Raw genomic sequence first — 18,597 nt, 5'->3', positions numbered from 1 at the left:
TCCAAAGAACACGTTTCCACTGCTCCACAGTCCAATGGCAGCAAGCTTTACACTACTCTAGCCGATGCTTGGCAATGCGAATGGTGATCGTAGGCTTGTGTGCGGCTGCTCGGCCATGGAAACCCATTTCAGGAAGCTCCCAACAAACAGTTCTTGTGCTGACGTTGCTTCCAGCGGAAGTTTGGAACTCGGTAGGGAGGACAGACAATTTTTACACTATGTGCTTCAGCACTTGGCGGTCCCGTTCTGTGAGCTTGTGTGGCCTACCACTTCGTGGCGGAGCCATTGTTGCCGTTGTTGCTTCTAGATGTTTCCACTTCACAATAACAGTGCTTACAGTTGACCGGGGCAGCTCTAGCAGGGCAAAAATTTGAACTAACTTGTTGGAAAGATGGCCTCCTATGACAGTGCTACGTTGAAAGTCATTGAGCTCTTCAGTAAGCTCTTCTTCTGCCAATGTTGGTCTATGGAGACTGCATGGTTGTGTGCTCAATTTTATACACCTGTTAGCAATGGATGTGGCAGAAATATCCGAATCCACTAATTTGAAGGGGTGTGGCAACAGTTTGGAGAAGGCCATTTCCTGTTTTAGTATGACAATGCCCCCTGTGAAAAAAGCGATGTCCATACAGAAGTGGTTTGTCGAGATCTGTGTGGAAGAACTTGACTGGCCTGCACAGAACCGTGACCTCAACCCCATAAAACACCTTTGTTATTAATTGGAATGCTGACTGTGAGCCAGGCCTAATCGCCCAACATCAGTGCCCTAATCACTAATGCCCTTATGGCTGAATGGAAGCAAGACCTCACAGGCTCAAGTCTTTTTAGAGAATTTGGCAGTATTTTCTGTGAAGGAAAATACATTAATGAGTGAGAAATTTACAGACGCACAAATATCATACCTTTAAGTTATGCTAACCACTCACCATTAAAATAACAGTGGAGGTTAGCATTTTGGGGGTATGATATTTGTGAGTCTGTAACTTTATCACTCATCATTATTCACAATTCATTCATGACTGTCCGTAATCATGGTAGCATCCACATTCTTTTTTACAATAAAAGTGACTCCAAGATGACACAATACATAATTGACCATTCAATTCTATTTGGCACAAAATAATCTGAAACACAACCAAAACCAAATGCATCCAACACGTTTGTAGAGTCACAAGCTTGATGTTATCATTGCGTGCTCAAGAAAAAGGGACCAAACACTACAATTTTGACTACTTTAATACACATAAGTGAATTTATCCCAATACTTTTGGTCCCCTAAAATGGGGGGACTATGTACAATACAATGTAAAAGTCTGCACTTTAACCTAACAGTCATTGTAACGAACTGCAAAAATCTCTGAAGCTGGGGACTCTTACCTCCTTCACTAGCTTTTAAGCACCAGCTGTCAGAGCAGCTCACAGATCACTGCACATAGCTCATCTGTAAATAGCCCATCCAATCTACCTCACCCCCATACTGTATTTATTTATTTAACTTGCTCCTTTGCACCCCAGTATCTCTACTTGCACATTCATCTTCTGCACACCCTACCATTCCAGTGTTTAATTGCTATATTGTAATTACTTCGCCACCATGGCCTATTTATTGCCTTACCCCTCTTATCCTACTTCATTTGCACATGCTGTATATATATTTTTCTACTGTATTATTGATTGTATGTTTGTTTATTCCATGTGTAACTCTGTGTTGTATGTGTCGAAATGCTTTGCTTTATCTTGGCCAGGTCGCAGTTGCAAATGAAAACTTGTTCTCAACTAGCCTACTTGGTTAAATAAAATAAAATAAAAATCATTTCAAATCCAAAGTGCTGGAGTAAAGAGCCAAAACAACAAAACATTTGTCATTTGTCCAAATATTTACAAACAAACACGTTCTGGGGAACTACTGTAAGCTTCATAATGTAAAATAATGTGAGGGGTGAAATGAAGAACGCGGTCAGTTTCATCTCCTAAAGTATTGCACAAGTTCACTGCAGGTATTTACTTAAAGTAGCTACAAATATACACATTATTATTGAAATCTACAAAGAAATAGTTTCAATGGTATTGAAAAAAACATCCTGTGGCTATTTCCAAATACCCTGGTAAACCGTTTACCGGACAAGCTTATATACAAGTATGTTTAAGCTTACATAACTGTTGGGAGTGCAGTGGCCTGCACTTAGTCTTAATTCTCCAGTCAGCGGTAGCGCTGGAAGGTGTCCCAGGCACTGTTTACATTACATCATTTTACATTTAAGTCATTTAGCAGACGCTCTTATCCAGAGCGACTTACAAATTGGTGAATTCACCTTCTGACATCCAGTGGAACAGCCACTTTACAATAGTGCATCTAAATCATTAAGGGGGAGGGGGGGGTGAGAAGGATTACTTATCCTATCCTAGGTATTCCTTGAAGAGGTGGGGTTTCAGGTGTCTCCGGAAGGTGGTGATTGACTCCGCTGTCCTGGCGTCGTGAGGGAGTTTGTTCCACCATTGGGGGGCCAGAGCAGCGAACAGTTTTGACTGGGCTGAGCGGGAACTGTACTTCCTCAGTGGTAGGGAGGCGAGCAGGCCAGAGGTGGATGAACGCAGTGCCCTTGCTTGGGTGTAGGGCCTGATCAGAGCCTGGAGGTACTGCGGTGCCGTTCCCCTCACAGCTCCGTAGGCAAGCACCATGGTCTTGTAGCGGATGCGAGCTTCAACTGGAAGCCAGTGGAGAGAGCGGAGGAGCGGGGTGACGTGAGAGAACTTGGGAAGGTTGAACACCAGACGGGCTGCGGCGTTCTGGATGAGTTGTAGGGGTTTAATGGCACAGGCAGGGAGCCCAGCCAACAGCGAGTTGCAGTAATCCAGACGGGAGATGACAGGTGCCTGGATTAGGACCTGCGCCGCTTCCTGTGTGAGGCAGGGTCGTACTCTGCGGATGTTGTAGAGCATGAACCTACAGGAACGGGCCACCGCCATGATGTTGGTTGAGAACGACAGGGTGTTGTCCAGGATCACGCCAAGGTTCTTAGCGCTCTGGGAGGAGGACACAATGGAGTTGTCAACCGTGATGGCGAGATCATGGAACGGGCAGTCCTTCCCCGGGAGGAAGAGCAGCTCCGTCTTGCCGAAGTTCAGCTTGAGGTGGTGATCCGTCATCCACACTGATATGTCTGCCAGACATGCAGAGATGCGATTCGCCACCTGGTCATCAGAAGGGGGAAAGGAGAAGATTAATTGTGTGTCGTCTGCATAGCAATGATAGGAGAGACCATGTGAGGTTATGACAGAGCCAAGTGACTTGGTGTATAGCGAGAATAGGAGAGGGCCTAGAACAGAGCCCTGGGGGACACCAGTGGTGAGAGCGCGTGGCGAGGAGACAGATTCTCGCCACGCCACCTGGTAGGAGCGACCTGTCAGGTAGGACGCAATCCAAGCGTGGGCCGCGCCGGAGATGCCCAACTCGGAGAGGGTGGAGAGGAGGATCTGATGGTTCACAGTATGTTTATGGCCACGTCACATCCCTCAGATCCAATGAGGATCCAGTTTCTTACAGTGTGGCACCAGCATAATCTATAGAGGGCAATACAGGAGTTGGAATTAGATTTAGTATGGAGTCAAAGTCCCAATCTAAAATCCTTGTACAATCCATAAACATTGGTTAAAAAGGTAAACAAAAATAGGACACTGGTGTTTGAGGAAGGTGGAGTGATACTGTACATATGTGCTGTGTCATCATAACATGAGTTGGTGACGCACAGGTTCAAACTTCCTCTGCCTCGTTGGTGTAGTGGTCCAGGGCGATGAAGTAGAAGCCAGGCTTTGCCTGGTTAAACGTGTTCTTTCTACATACACTGACCTGTCTCCTGAGAAAAACTGGAGTGAGAGAGAGGAAAATAAGATGTTGGGAAATGTCAGAGTTCAGTTGGAATTCAAATGTTTTAGCATCTTTTTAGCATCCATGTTGCATTCAAGGTAACCGTCCATTTTAAGACTGCTATGGCTGTATCAAAAGAGGCAACAATGGATAATCATTTAGCCAAATAAGTGTTACCACATGATGTGGGACTGGACTGAGTCGAGCTGTAGGGCAATTCTACGGTAACAGTGATGCTGACACTCAGATTTTTCACTTTAAAATGTATGTCAAACAAAAATCAATGATTGCAAAGTAAAACAAACCATACAATTCATAGCACAATGACTATTTTTAAAGGTGCAATAGGCAAAATATGCCATTTCCTGCTTGCTAAAATTCAAATAGTTTCAGTTTGTGCCAAAACAAACAATTGTAGATAATGATTGTACCGTCTAAACCAGATAAACTATGAAATATATTTTCAATAACCAAAAATATTGTATCTTTAGCTGTTTGAAGCTGGTGTACAAAACTTAAAATAAGACGCAAAAATGAAAATTAAAGAACGGGAGGCAAAGAAATTGCGCAATAGAACAGATCTACTTCTTAGACTTGCTTTCAATGTGAATGACATATAACTCACATTTCTGTGAATTTGGCCAGGTCACCCAAAAAGTTAAATATCGCTGCTTTAACAATTTCCACTGACAATTTTACAAAAACACATTTACTTGAACAGAACAGATGCCAATTTTGGTAACAGAATGATGGCACAAACACGAACCGTCACTGTTGAAGTCGGAAGTTTACATACACCTTAGCCAAATACATTTAAACTCAGTTTTTCACAATTCCTGACATTTAATCCTAGTAGAAATCGCAGTCTTCGGTCAGTTAGGATCACCACTTTATTTTAAGAATGTGATATGTCAGAATAATAGTAGAGAGAATGATTTATTTCAGCTTGTATTTCTTTCATCACATTCCCAATGGGTTAGAAGTTTACCACACTCAATTAGTATTTGCTAGCATTGTCTTTAAATGGTTTAACTTGGGTCAAACGTTTCAGGTAGCCATGTGCAGTTGCAAACTGTAGTCTGGAGCAGTGGCTTCTTCCTTGCTGAGCGGCATTTCAGGTTATGTCGATATAGGACTCGTTTTACTGTGGATATAGATACTTTGAACCGGTTTCCTACAGCATCTTCACAAGGTCCTTTGCTGTTGTTCTGGGATTGATTTGCACTTTTCGCACCAAAGTACATTCATCTCTAGGAGACAGAACACGTCTCCTTCCTGAGCGGTATGATGGCTGCGTGGTCCCATGGTGTTTATACTTGCGTACTATTGTTTGTACAGATGAACGTGGTACCTTCAGGCATTTGGAAATTGCTCCCAAGGATGAACCAGACGTGTGGAGGTCTACAATTCTTTTTCTGAGGTCTTGGCTGATTTCTTTTTATTTTCCCATGATTCCAAGCAAAGAGGCACTGAGTTTGAAGGTATGCCTTGAAATAAATCCACAAGTACATCTCCAATTGACTCAAATTATGTCAATTAGCCTATCAAAAGCTTCTAAAGCCATGACATCATTTCCTGGAATTTTCCAAGCTGTTTAAAGGTACATTCAACTTAGTGTATGTAAATTTCTGACCCACTGGAATTGTGATACAGTGAATTATAAGTGAAATAATCCGTCTGTAAATAATTGTTGGAAAAATGACATGTTTCATGCACAATGTCGATGTCCTAACGGACTTGCCAAAACTATAGTTTGTTAACAAGTTGAAAAATGAGTTTTAATGACTCCAACCTAAGTGTATGTAAACTTCCGACTTCAACTGTATATGTCTATTCCTCATGAAGCCAGATTGGGTCTCTTCTATAATTTAGTCCAATACTGCCTTCATTCTTCTTGCAAATATAGAGGCCAATATGTTGTAGTCATTATTGAGCAGACAGATTGGACGGCAATTATCGAGTAGAAGTAAGTCTTTCTTGGGCTTCGGTATTAATGTAATCAGACCTTGAGTCAAACTGGGAGGGAGAGCATTATTTGCAATGCTTTCAGAAAATACCTCCAACAGGAATGGGGCTAACTATTGACAAAAAGTTTTGTAAAACTCAGCAGATCAGTACCAGGAGACGTATTATTTTTAAGGTGTTCAATAGAATACATGATATCCAACTATAACAGGGTCATCACACTGTTCCCTCTCAGTTCCCTCTCAGCCAATTGATTTCACACTCCCCAGGGAGTCAAAAAAAAAAAAAGAGTTGCGGAAATCTCACAATACTTAGAACTATATAAATTCCTGTAGAAGCTGCAACTAACGTTAGAGATTAATTTGGGATCATCTGTGATGAGCTATAACAGGGTCATCACACTGTTCCCTCTCAGCCAATTGATTTCACACTCCCCAGGGAGTCAAAAAAAAAGAGTTGCGGAAATCTCCCAATACTTAGAACTATATAAATTCCTGTAGAAGCTGCAACTAACGTTAGAGATTAATTTGGGATCATCTGTGATGAGACCATTATTTAATTGTATTGTTTTTAGAGTGGTATTTTTCTAACCTGAAAAAATAAGTTGAATTTTGTTCACCCACCTCTAGCCACTTCTTCCAATATCTGACCAAGGCTCCCTCTGCTTTCAGTTTATACATATCATCCAACTTTTTTTGTAGCTCAAACAGAACAGATTTGTCCTCCTCTGAGATGCTTTTGAACAGCTTTTAAAAAGCTCCCAGTTATTACTGTATGAATTGTCATTTATAGCTTTGTTCCAAAAGTGTGTAATTAAAATGTTTATCTCCATCTTGACCAACTCATGTTTTAATATAGTGTCACGGCTGGCTGAAGGACTGGACCAAGGTGCAGCATGGTAAGCGTACATTTTCTCTTTATTAAAAATGACGCCGACAAAACAAAGATCAAAACCAAACCGTGAAGCTTTGGGCTATGTGCCCTGAACAAAGTCAAAGTTAACTTCCCACAAAACAGGTGGGGGAAAAGGGTACCTAAGTATGGTTCTCAATCAGAGACAACGATAGACAGCTGCCTCTGATGAGAACCACACCCGGCCAAACACATAGAAATAGAAAATCATAAAACATAGAACATAGACTGCCCACCCAAATCACACCCTAACCAAACCAAAATAGAGACATAAAACGCTCTCTACAGTCAGGGTGTGACAGTACCTCCCCCAAAGGTGCGGACTCCAGCCGCAAAACCTGAACCTATAGGGGAGGGTCTGGGGTGGGCATTTCTCCGCGGTGGCGGCTCTGGCGAGGGACGTAGACCCCGCTCCACCTCTGGCTTGGCCCAATTAGGTGGCGCCTCTAGAGTCTGCCAGAGTCTCCCTCGCCGCCGACCCCGGACTGGGGACCCTTGTAGCGGGCCCCGGACAGGAGGGAGACTCTGGCAGCTCCGGACAGGAAGGAGACTCTGGCAGCTCCGGACAGGAGGGAGACTCTGGCAGCTCCGGACAGGAGGGAGGCACAGGAGGCACACAGGAGACCAGGCTGGGGAGACACATAGGAGACCTGGCTCTGGGAACAGGCACAGGACTCACCGGGCTGGGGAGACACACAGGAGACCTGGCTCTGGGAGCAGGCACAGTACTCACCGGGCTGGGAGGACATCCAGGAGGCCTCTTCCTTGGCCGAGGCACCTGAATCACTGGGCCGTAGAGGCGCACTGGTGGTCTCAAGCGCAGAGCTGGCCCCACCCGTTCTGGCTGGATGCCAGCTTCCACCCGGCAAATACGGGACGCTGGCACCGAGCACACTGGCCTGTGAATGCTCCGCCTCGACACCGTGAGCATCACCCCATAGCACGGGGCCTGACTAGTCCGATGCTCTCCACGGTAAGCAGGGGGAGTTGGCTCAGGTCTGCTTCCTGACTCTGCCACATTCTCCGTGTGCCCCGCCCAATTTTTTTGGGGGGGCTACCTCTTGAGCTTCCTTGCCAGCCGTGTTCCCACATACCTCTGGTTCCTTTCTCCGGCTGCCTCTGCTCTCCTAGCTGCCTCCACCTGTTCCCATGGAAGGTGATCCCTTCCCACCAGGATCTCCTCCCATGTGTAGACTCCCTTGCCAGCCAGAACGTTCTCCCATGTCCAGGAGTCCACCTTACCATGCTGCTTGGTCCGTTGGTGGTGGGTGATTCTGTAACGGGATTTGTCCTCATTTGACGAGGAGTATGAGAGATCGGACCAATATGCAGCGTGGTACGTGTTTGTCATGTTTTAATTAACAAAATCACTGAACACGAAAATACAAAATAACAAATTGAAAGACAGAAACGAAAACCGAAACAGTTCCGTGTAGAACACACAGACACAGAAAACAATCACCCATGAAACACTGGTGGGAAAAGGCTACCTAAGTATGATTCTCAATCAGAGACAACTAACGACACCCTCCTCTGATTGAGAACCATACCAGGCCAAATGCAAAATACAACATAGAAAAACAAAGTTTGCCCCCCCTAACTAAACCATACTAAAACAAAGACAAAACAAAGTAAGGTCAGAACGTGACATATAGAGCTATTAAGCTTACAGTAGGATGCTCTGCCAAGGCCATTATCAGAGATAAAAAGTTGAATATCAATATAAATAGCTCTATTATCAATAAGGGGAGTGGCAAGGATGTTAACAGAAATACCCTGTTTATCAAAACATTTACACAATCTATGTGTGATTGTCTGGAGCGTGCCTTATTACTCCATGTGAAAGACTTGTCATTAGGAAACTTTACTCTCCAAATATCTATAATATCAAACCTTTCCATAAACTGCCTCAAACTGTCCCGGAGGCCATCTATCAATTAAATTATTCAGAGAAATATTAAAATCCCCACCTACTATAAGTAAAGCATTAGGGAACTTGGTTAGCCAATGGAGAATACGCTTTTCTAAAGATTCAAGTAAGTGATAATTTTCAAGTTTGGAATTGTTACCCATGAATATTGGTAATAATAATGATGATGTTGTTGCAGTTGATAACACGACAAAGAAAGTGACCAAAAGGGTCACAGTCGGAGTGCAAAATACTTCCTTGAAATTATTCTTTAGAGCAATAACTCCAGTAGAGCGTTCAGAACCATGAGAGCGCCATACATCATTACCCCACTGAGACCTCCAAAAGTTGACGTTGGAAGCAACTGAATGAGACTCTTGAAAAAAAACATAAATCTGTTTTATGCTGTTTGGCAAAGAAAAATAAGGCTTTGTGCTTTACATTATTTTTTAACCCCTTAGCATTGAGTGAAACTATAGACAACGACAAAGTGGAATATAGAACAAAGTACTACGAGCTAAACAACAATCGCAAATCGAATAAGAATGAAATGAAACCAGCATTGCACACCACATAAATATAAATGATGGAGTGACAATAGTATAGCACAACAAAGCTCACTGCCAGAACTGCTCCCAGATAACAAGTTCAAACAGATGCCATTGTTACAGGTAACGAGTGGAGGACAGAGGAGCCTCTTAAAGAAGAAGTTACAGGTCTATGAGAGCCAGAAATCTTGCTTGTTCAAATACTTATTTTCCACCATAATTTGCAAATAAATGCATTAAAAATCCTACAATGTGATTTTCAGGATTTTTTTTCTCATTTTGTCTGTCATAGTTGAAGTGTACCTATGACGAACATTACAGGCCTCTCTCATCTTTTTAAGTGGGAGAACTTGCACAATTGGTGGCTGACTAAATATTTTTTTGCCCCACTGTATCTAGGTAGCCTATGTTGACCACCAGGCACAGCCTATGACAGTACTCAAGAAGGAAGGTTGATTCAGGATCCGTTGATGAAAGCGAGCCCTCCGATGAAGTAAGCCGCTTTCTCTTCTTTTCGTGCTTTTTCCACAGCTGGCCACAGTTTCTCTCTCCTTTCTCTGTCTGCTTTCAAGAGGTCTTCAGCAAACTGCAGATTGTTATTACGTAGGAAAGTAGATTTCTTGGCTGCTTTCCAAATAGTATCCCTATAGATCCATGATATGAACTGGAGAATGACATCTCTGGGCTTGGAGTCAACCTGCCTTCTCGTGCCGAGGTGATGTACAGTGTCGACAACATGCTGCTAGCTTAGCCTTCTCCACAGGTAGGATAGCTTGGCAGACTTTGATGGTCTCTTGCTGCACATTCTCCCCATCTGCCTCGGGAACTCCATACAGTCTCAGATTCCACCGTCTGGAGTATCTTTCAAGTTCTATGAATCTTCTTTGGCAAGTTCATCTTTCCCTCCTCCTTTTTGACATGCTTTTCAATGTGGGCGACCTTCTTCTTAACATCCTTGATTTATATGCATGCAAAGTCAACTGTTTTTTTTAAGCCCTCGAGTTTCATTGCGTTGTCGCCAAACATTTTCTCTATGGCATCGGACCTTGCATTGATGAGCCTGGAAAGAGTGGCGACAACATCCTTATTGGCAGCGGCATCTGGGCCCAGTTCAAACATGCCTTTCTTGGAAGCTGGAGGTTAGCTTGGGGTTATAAGCAAAGAAGGAAAATCCTTGTCTGACATGGTTGGTGTCATGGAGTCTGTCAGACCAGTATAGTTGAGGCAGTTGTCAATCAAAGCATTTGCCTCCTGTGTAACGACATTGGATAATGCCCGAGCATTGCTAGCTGAGGAGGTAGCCATAAATCAAATCAAATTGATTTATAAAGCCCTTCTTACATCAGCTGATATCTCAAAGTGCTGTGCAGAAACCCAGCCTAAAACCCCAAACAGCAAGCAATGCAGGTGTAGAAGCACGGTGGCTAGGAAAAACTCCCTAGAAAGGCCAGAACCTAGGAAGAAACCTAGAGAGGAACCAGGCTATGAGGGGTGGCCAGTCCTCCTCTGGCTGTGCCGGGTGGAGATTATAACATAACATGGCCAAGATGTTCAAATGTTGACCAGCAGGTTCAAATAATAATAATCACAGTGGTTGTCGAGGGTGCAACAGGGTGCTACCTCAGGAGTAAATGTCAGTTGGCTTTTCATAGCCGATCATTCAGAGTATCTCTACCGCTCCTGCTGTCGCTAGAGAGTTGAAAACAGCAGGTCTGGGACAGGTAGCACGTCCGGTGAACAGGTCAGGGTTCCATAGCCGCAGGCTGTACAGTTGAAAATGGAGCAGCAGCACGGCCAGGTGGACTGGGGACAGCAAGGGGTCATCAGGCCAGGTAGTCCTGAGGTTCAGGTCCTCCGAGAGAGAGAAAGGAAGAATAGAGAGGGCATACTTAAATTCACACGGGACACCTGATAAGGCAGGAGAAATACTCCAGATATAACAGAATGACCCTAGCCCCACGGCACATAAACTACAGCAGCATAAGATCTCTCTTTCTGTCAGCGAGCTGTGGCATTTTGGAAAATGTAATCTAAATCATCAATAACCTGATGTTTTTAGCAAGCAAAGTATTAAAGAGGCGGCAGGTAGCCTAGTGGTTAGCGCGTTGGACTTGCAACCGTAAGGTTGCAAGATTGAATCCCTGAGCTGACAAGGTAAAAATCTGTTGTTCTGGCAGGTAACCAACTGTTGCTAGGCAGTCATTGAAAATAAGAATTTGTTCTTAACTGACTTGCCTAGTTAAATAAAAGGTCAATTACATTTTTAAAAATGGACACGAGCCACATGGACCTGGAGGTGTTATTTTGGTAGTTCAAAATAATACACGTAATACCTATCTTTCAAAAGTTGGCATATAGAGCTCAGTATGAAACGTGTGCTCAATCCTGGAGCCTCCTCCAGGTTGAGGTTTCCAGGGTTAGCGTAGAGTAGAAGTTGTCATAATGCTGAGGCAGTGAAGAAAGTAATGGAAGATGGGTCAAGTGGGAGGGATCCTGAGAGGAGTGGTGTGAGTAGTAGATCTGTACCAGTACAGAGGGATAGGCCAACAAGTGATATATGTTTCAGTAAGATTGGATTTTTTGCATTTATAGCAATGGTTATGAACTGTACTGCAGGGATGGAACATAAGCTGCAGAAAATGTAGGTTGTGGTGGCAGCTGCAGAGGTATTTTCGTGTGAGAGACATAACATCAGAAGAGTTACAGGGTGTGTTAAGTGGTGGTGTCCCACCCTTTCAGGTTGTTGGCTTGAGGTAGGACTAAATATATTTAAATAGTGGAGTAGGGTGGTGTTATTTTGTAAAAAAAAATTGTGAGTGTATTGTTAGATGGTAGGTTATATGTTTATTTTTTCAAACTAAGTATACGGAAGTTGTACTCCAGTCTAGTAGGTGGCGGTAATGGAACATTTATTGGATGCCAACCGCCGTTAAACCTCAAAGTAGTAGTATTTGGTCAAGTTGTAAAGTGCTCTGTATCGCTTTGGTTACTATGGAGGCAGTTGGTTAGCTAGCTACGGTAATGTTAGCTGTTAAATTCCCACACACAGGACCGAGGATCACAAACAGTCACAAAAATGTGAGTTGATAGTTAGGGACTATAGCTAAGGTTCTGTCTGTGTTTTTGCCAACATTTAGTTGACAACCTTGTTCTGTTCAATGTTCTCTACCTAACGTTATATAGCTACAGTATCGTTATAGCTAGGAATGTTAACTAGTTACTAAATAACGTTACCCCAATTCATGTTAAGTTCAAAATAATACAAGCGTGGAACCCCGTATTATCGGCATATTCAACAGCGTTTAAGAAATGTATTATCTTCAACAGTGTTATCTTGTGATCAAGCCATCAATGTTTTGTGATTATTGGTGTCATAAAAATGTTAGCTAACGGGTCAGCAATTAGCATGTTTGACATTTCAGTGGAAATACTAACGTTATCAGCTTTTTGATAAACGGCTTAGCTTAGCAAAAAAAATATGTCCCGTATTATCCGCATACGGTGCCCAGTTATCGGCACCTTACTATTTTGTTCAATTACAAGATATCTGTTTCATTTTGTTAAACAATTAGAAACCAACGCCGTATCCGAAGTGTTTACTAGATAGTTGGCTAGCCTTCTGGTAAATTTTTTTCATTTTACTCGCATGTCAACTTTTCATTGCGTAGCCCGTTACGCCCTCCCGTGGACTTAAAAAAAATGTTTCTTCACCAACATATTCAGTGTTGTAACCAAATAATGTGTCGTCATTTGTTTTACAGATTAATCTTGTGTTTTGAAAAAGTAGATATACATTTGTTTAAATAAATACAACTAATTTCAGTCATGTGCATTGATAAACAATGTAAACACTGTTGGAGTTTGTTGCAAAGATGCACTTAGAAAGTAAAGGAAGAAATGCACAAGATGGGTTGAATAAATATATATTATATTTTAGACGTTTTTATTTTATTTTTTTACAAATAAATCATTTCATATGAAAACAAACAAAACAAACAATTAAATCTCAACCTCCACCCCTATATTGTCACAAAAATCCATCTCCACCGCCAACTATAGATCTCACTCTACACACCTGCAGTGGAACCAGTGTATGCAGAAGTCACAGCACACCCATGGCACCTCGGACCTACACTCTTGCGGGGGAGCTTGCAGGTGGATCACGCTCGCAGCAGTGAGCACAGCAGGTGGTGTCTTCTGTTATTTGGAAGAAAAAAAAAGAAAAAAACATAAAATTGATTAACATGGTTTTGCAAAATGTAGAAGTACTACAGCAACAATAGTAATTGGTACAAATGAGAGAGAGAAAAATAAAGATTATGATGTACCTGAGAGTTCTGCCATGGGTGGCATGACAGAGGTGGCCGGTGGAGCTTTTCTCTTTCCGTGCTGCGGTTAAGAGCAAAAGTAGTGTTAGACAGACCACGTTTCATGAAAACCATTCTCAACTTTTTTACATCAATACCTCTGGAGGAAGCTGCAGAAGTTTTGGAGGGGTTGGACATGCCTTGTGGGCTGGTGCTATGGACTGTAAATATGTAAAGAAAGAAACACAAGTTTAAACATTGCAGTTTTATAAAACACAAGTAATTGTTTTGTAATTTAACGTGTTTACCTGTGGAGGTGGCTGTATTCAAATTGCAGGGGGCAGGGACACCAGAGGAGGCTGCTGTGGTGGTGTTACCAGGGGAGACTGAGGAGGCAGTTGGTCCAGAGGAGGCCGGTTTGGTGGTGACAGACATGGGGGGTGGTGGTGGACGAAACCGCCAACAATGGCTTGGAGGAGCTGTTTGTTTGTAATGGTGGGGTTGAGGGGCCGATTATGATGTGGCCGGAAGAGCAGGCACATGGCCTTCTACTGTAGCTGGGGTCTCCGGCAGCTCCTACAGGTGTTGCACACTGGGAGGCACTGGCAGCTGTCAGGAGTGGTTCCAGCGGGAGGTCCAGCGGAGGCGGTGGCATCAATGGTTTCATCCATGGCAGCCCTCTCCTGTGTTCTGAGGGCTGCCCGACCCTCTTTCTCCTCTGCCCTCTCCTTCTCACCCCTCTCCTGCCTCTGGTGCGTGTATCCTTTCCCGGTGAGGCACGTGGCAACCACAGGTAGTCTTCTGTATTTGTCTACTTCAGGACAGTAATGATGTTCCCCAGGTCCTTTGCTATCTATTAGGGGGTGCTCTTCTAGGGCTGGAGCAGGGACTGGGACTGGAGCAGGGGCTGAGGGTCCTCCTGTGATTGCTGGGGAGGAGGTGCTGATAGACGGTACAGTGCTGGTTCCAGGAGAGGAGGTAGTGGGACCTGGTAGGGACCGATACGGCACTAAACGGGACACTTCAATGGCTGAAGGGTCAAAAGGGAAGAGGCCATACTTAAACCCTTCCACCACGTAGCGCATGTCCTTGCAGCGCTTGTACGGGTAGCGGAATACTCTGGCAAATTCTGGTTTTGTGGTCAAAATGGCTGAGGTCTCCAGCTACCTTGGAGTGTGTGGGAAGACAAACAGGAGGACCCTCAGGCCCCGTCACAACCCCTTCCCTTAGTGCTGCCGCGAGCACCTCCGGGTCCATGTGGCTCGTGTCCATTTATAAAATATATATTTTACCTTTATTTAACTAGGCAAGTAAGTTAAGAACAAAATCTTACTTTCAATGACGGACTAGGAACAGTGGGTTAACTGCCTTTTTCAGAGGCAGAGCAACAGATTTTTACCTTTTCAGCTTGGGGATTCGATCTTGCAACCTTTCGGTTACAAGTCGAACGCTCTAACCACTAGGCTACCTGCCGCCCATTGAAGGGTAGGCGCTCCTTCACTATATGCTGAATGAAGTGCTGAAATCACTTCCTGAACAGGTCTCTGTCAATGTAGCCACTGTTTGACCGTCCATACAAGGCTTGGGGGTGGCCTCCCAGTGTGTAGTGGCAACTGGGGAAACACTCCGGGTAGATGACAAATGGGGGGACATCCTCCCCAGCTGTGTTGAAGCAGGCCAGCACTGTGATGTGCTCCTTGGTCCCCGGAGCCTGCTGGTACACGTGTTTTGCGACCCGGGGTGCCAGCACTTTGTGCCTGCTCTGGTCGCTACGGAACCCAGACTCATCGCAGTTATGGATTTGTTCTAGGTTTCTCCCTCAATCCACTCTCTCTTCCATGTGCTTCTCATATGAAGTAAAGAAGGTGTCTATCGTCAGATGTGTGGTACACTCGGCTCTACCCTATCTAGGTTGTCCGGCCTCCCCATGCTCAGGTTCTTGTGCCTCTTCCTGAACATTTCCCACCACCTTTTCCCCAGCGGTGGGATTGTTTCCCCTAGGTGCTGAAACCTAGAATATAAAATTGTCTATCCAGGATGAAAATGTTTGTTTTGGCATCACCATACACATCCACATTTACATCACACACATTGAGAACAGTCAGTCCAGCATTCTACATACATAAACGCATAGAACACCAAATACCTGCACAGTAGATACATGGCTGGTGCAGTAGATACTGTGCTGCACCAGATCATTTTCATCCTCTGGTTTAAGCGATGTGGGTGGTCCACTGCAACAACCATGGGTTACCCGACCGGCCGCTCAGCCAATCCGCCACGGTCTGCCGAGGTGCACCTTGGTAGATAAGAAAATAAAACTGTTACTAGTAGATAAAATTCATATACACGTGGTAATCTCCTAAAAACAAAAGATGCCTAACCTTGGCAGCCTGGCAGATAGCCATCCCTGTCCCGCAGTCCTCCATGGCATGTAAAATGTCCACTTCACTCCACTGCTTTCTCTTGACTTTCTCCATGTTGTGGTGGTAAATACATGTCGCTAAATAACTTGGCACACTATACACATTTTAGAAAGATAACTTAATCTGAATATGTATAAACATTTACATTTCAGAGCTAAGACATTGAAAGGTGTTGATGAAAGTAAGGGAATTCCCCCCTCAAATGGACAAAAATGAATGGGAAACCATTGGCATAGTACAAACCATGTACACGATGGACAATACCACCCAAATCGGCGTTGATTCATGCAAAATGTTTTGCAAATGCCATATGGCAATTGCCAGTTGTAACACTTCAAAAATCCAACAGGTGGCGTGTGCGCTCCACCTTGGTTTTTCATATAGGAAATGGACCCCAAGTCAACATCCAAAAGCCAAATTTTGAAAAAATGAATTTTTTGTCCTTAACTTATCACCCCTTAAAAAAGTGCTTTCTGGACCGTTTTTCGAAATTCTTTCGCTTCGTTTCGCTTTTTTGTCAATTACACATGTGTAAGAACTGTATGAATATACTTTTGTCCAATTTTCTTATCATAATTTTTTATTTTTTTTACTTGCGCATTATTGCATGTATTTTCTCCATATGCAATATGATTTCATAGGAAGTCAAAAGTCAATAATTGCAAAATTTCATAAACTTCACACACCCCTAAAAAAGTGCTTTCTGGACCGTTTTTCGAAATTCTTTAGAATTTTGTGTCAATTACACACGTATAAGAACTGTATCAACATACTTTAGTCATATTTTATTATCATATTTTTATTTATTTTTTTACTTGTGCATAAGGCATATGTTTTGTGGGGGCCAAATGTCATAAGAAATTGGACATGCTCAAAAATCCTGCAGAAATGCAAAATTGAATGGCCTGATGAACTCGGGATGGCCGGGCAGTGATTGTTGTTCCTTTCAATCACTCGTGGTGTTGATTTCATCATGTCCATTTGTTTATGTTTTCTCACTCTTGCAAAGTCACTGTGCATTTGCAATATGGTTAACTGGGCATTCACCATCCCGAATTTGTCATGCTATAAAAATCGTGCAGGAATGCCAAATTGACTGGCCCGATGACCTCGGGATGGCTTGGCAGTGATTCTGGTACCTCTCCATCGCTCGTTTGGGTTGATTTCAGAATGTCCATTTGTTGATGTTTTCTCACTCTTGCAAAGTCACTGTGCATTTGCAATATGGTTAACTGGGCATTCACCATCCCGAATTTGTCATGCTATAAAAATTGTGCAGGAATGCCAAATTGACTGGCCCGATGACCTCGGGATGGCTGGGCAGTGATTCTGGTACCTCTCCATCGCTCGTTTGGGTTGATTTCAGAATGTCACTTTTGGTGATGGTACCTCACTGTTAAAACATATTGCAAATGTTTTCTCACTTTTGCAAAGTCACTGAAAATCGTGCAGGAATGCCAAATTGACTGGCCCGATGAACTCGGGATGGCTGGGCAGTGATTCTGGTACCTCTCCATCGCTCGTTAGGGTTGATTTCAGAATGTCACTTTTGGTGATGGTACCTCACCGCTTAAACATATTGCATATGGACAAGAGTCACCTGCAAGTCACCGTCCATCAGTCAATTTGATATCATTCTGACACCAAACTGATACAAACTGACACCAAACCCACTTTTCCCAACTCGTTTAGGAGCCAAGTATCACATACTTCAGAGCTGGCCCAAAATTCACAACGCCTTCGGTTCAAACCATAAAAAAAACATAAAACACGTAGTTACGTTCTAGCTGCGGGTCCATTTCTTGTGTTATGTGTAGGCCTAGCTGAGGCGACCCCGAATCCCAAGTTTCGGCTCGATAGGTCATTTGGTGTCCGAGTAAAACCCTAATTGGTGCTGAAAATCCACTTTTTTCAATTACTTGCTACGGGGTCCTTGAATGAGCTATCGGACAGAAACGTTGGGTTCTGTCTCTATGGGCCGAGACGGTCACAATGCACCTAGTCTTGTGACTCTGGGACATTTCTAAATGTCGCCATTTTCGTAATGGTCAAAATGAATTGAAGTCATTGCAAATGTTCGAGGCTGTTTCTCGGTCCGAGAACCTTCTAGAGCGCCGTAACTCACCACGCACTATCGACCTGAGGTCTAGAACAGGTTTCTAAAGCTTCGGAACTCTAGGTCTGACGGTTCTTTTTTAGCTCGAACAAAGCTAACTATTGGAGGCACTGTCAGTCTCTACGCACCCCAATACGTCCCTCCATCTAAGTTGTGTATCTGTGTGATTTAGTTTTCCGTTGAATTTTTATGGGAAAAATTACTGATTTACAGTTCATGGGGGTTGCCTAATCACACATATGAAGTTTTGGACAGATCTGATTTTTTTTAACCCTTCCAAACAGCCCCTGAGACACCAATTATGGCACTTCCGGTTGGCACAGGAAGCTATAAGTACACACATGTCTTGATTGACATAGACACTTACAGAATCCTGAGTTTTAAGTCTTTACGTTGAGAATTGACTGATCTACACAGGGTTGAATGCAGAGTCATTTTCACCTTTGCTGGTGATGTACATCCAAATAACTTTTGGGTGAATTTAACCACTTCCGGTTGCTCCAGGAAGCTTAGAATCGACACAGGTAGACCTCATAGTGGTCTGATGGA

At 43.5% G+C, this 18,597-nt stretch overlaps 1 protein-coding gene across 3 annotated transcripts in view; it reads left to right on the top strand.

The window, feature by feature from the left end:
- Window positions 1–12,144: 12,144 nt before the first annotated feature.
- The window catches only part of cntrl (centriolin), a 122,731-nt gene continuing 116,278 nt past the window's right edge, over window positions 12,145–18,597 (top strand). For 2 of the 3 annotated variants that reach the window (XM_064974032.1, XM_064974022.1), the window contains exon 1: window positions 12,145–12,277. In XM_064974032.1, coding sequence (XP_064830104.1) covers window positions 12,221–12,277 — 57 coding nt within the window. In that variant the 5' untranslated portion in view covers window positions 12,145–12,220. The remainder of the gene's footprint in view (window positions 12,278–18,597) is intronic. The other variant, XM_064974042.1, reaches the window with a different exon arrangement.

The sequence above is a fragment of the Oncorhynchus masou genome, chromosome 1, assembly GCF_036934945.1.
Source record: "Oncorhynchus masou masou isolate Uvic2021 chromosome 1, UVic_Omas_1.1, whole genome shotgun sequence".
Classification (NCBI taxonomy): Eukaryota; Metazoa; Chordata; class Actinopteri; order Salmoniformes; family Salmonidae; genus Oncorhynchus; species Oncorhynchus masou.
This window is presented reverse-complemented; position numbering and strand designations above follow the sequence as displayed.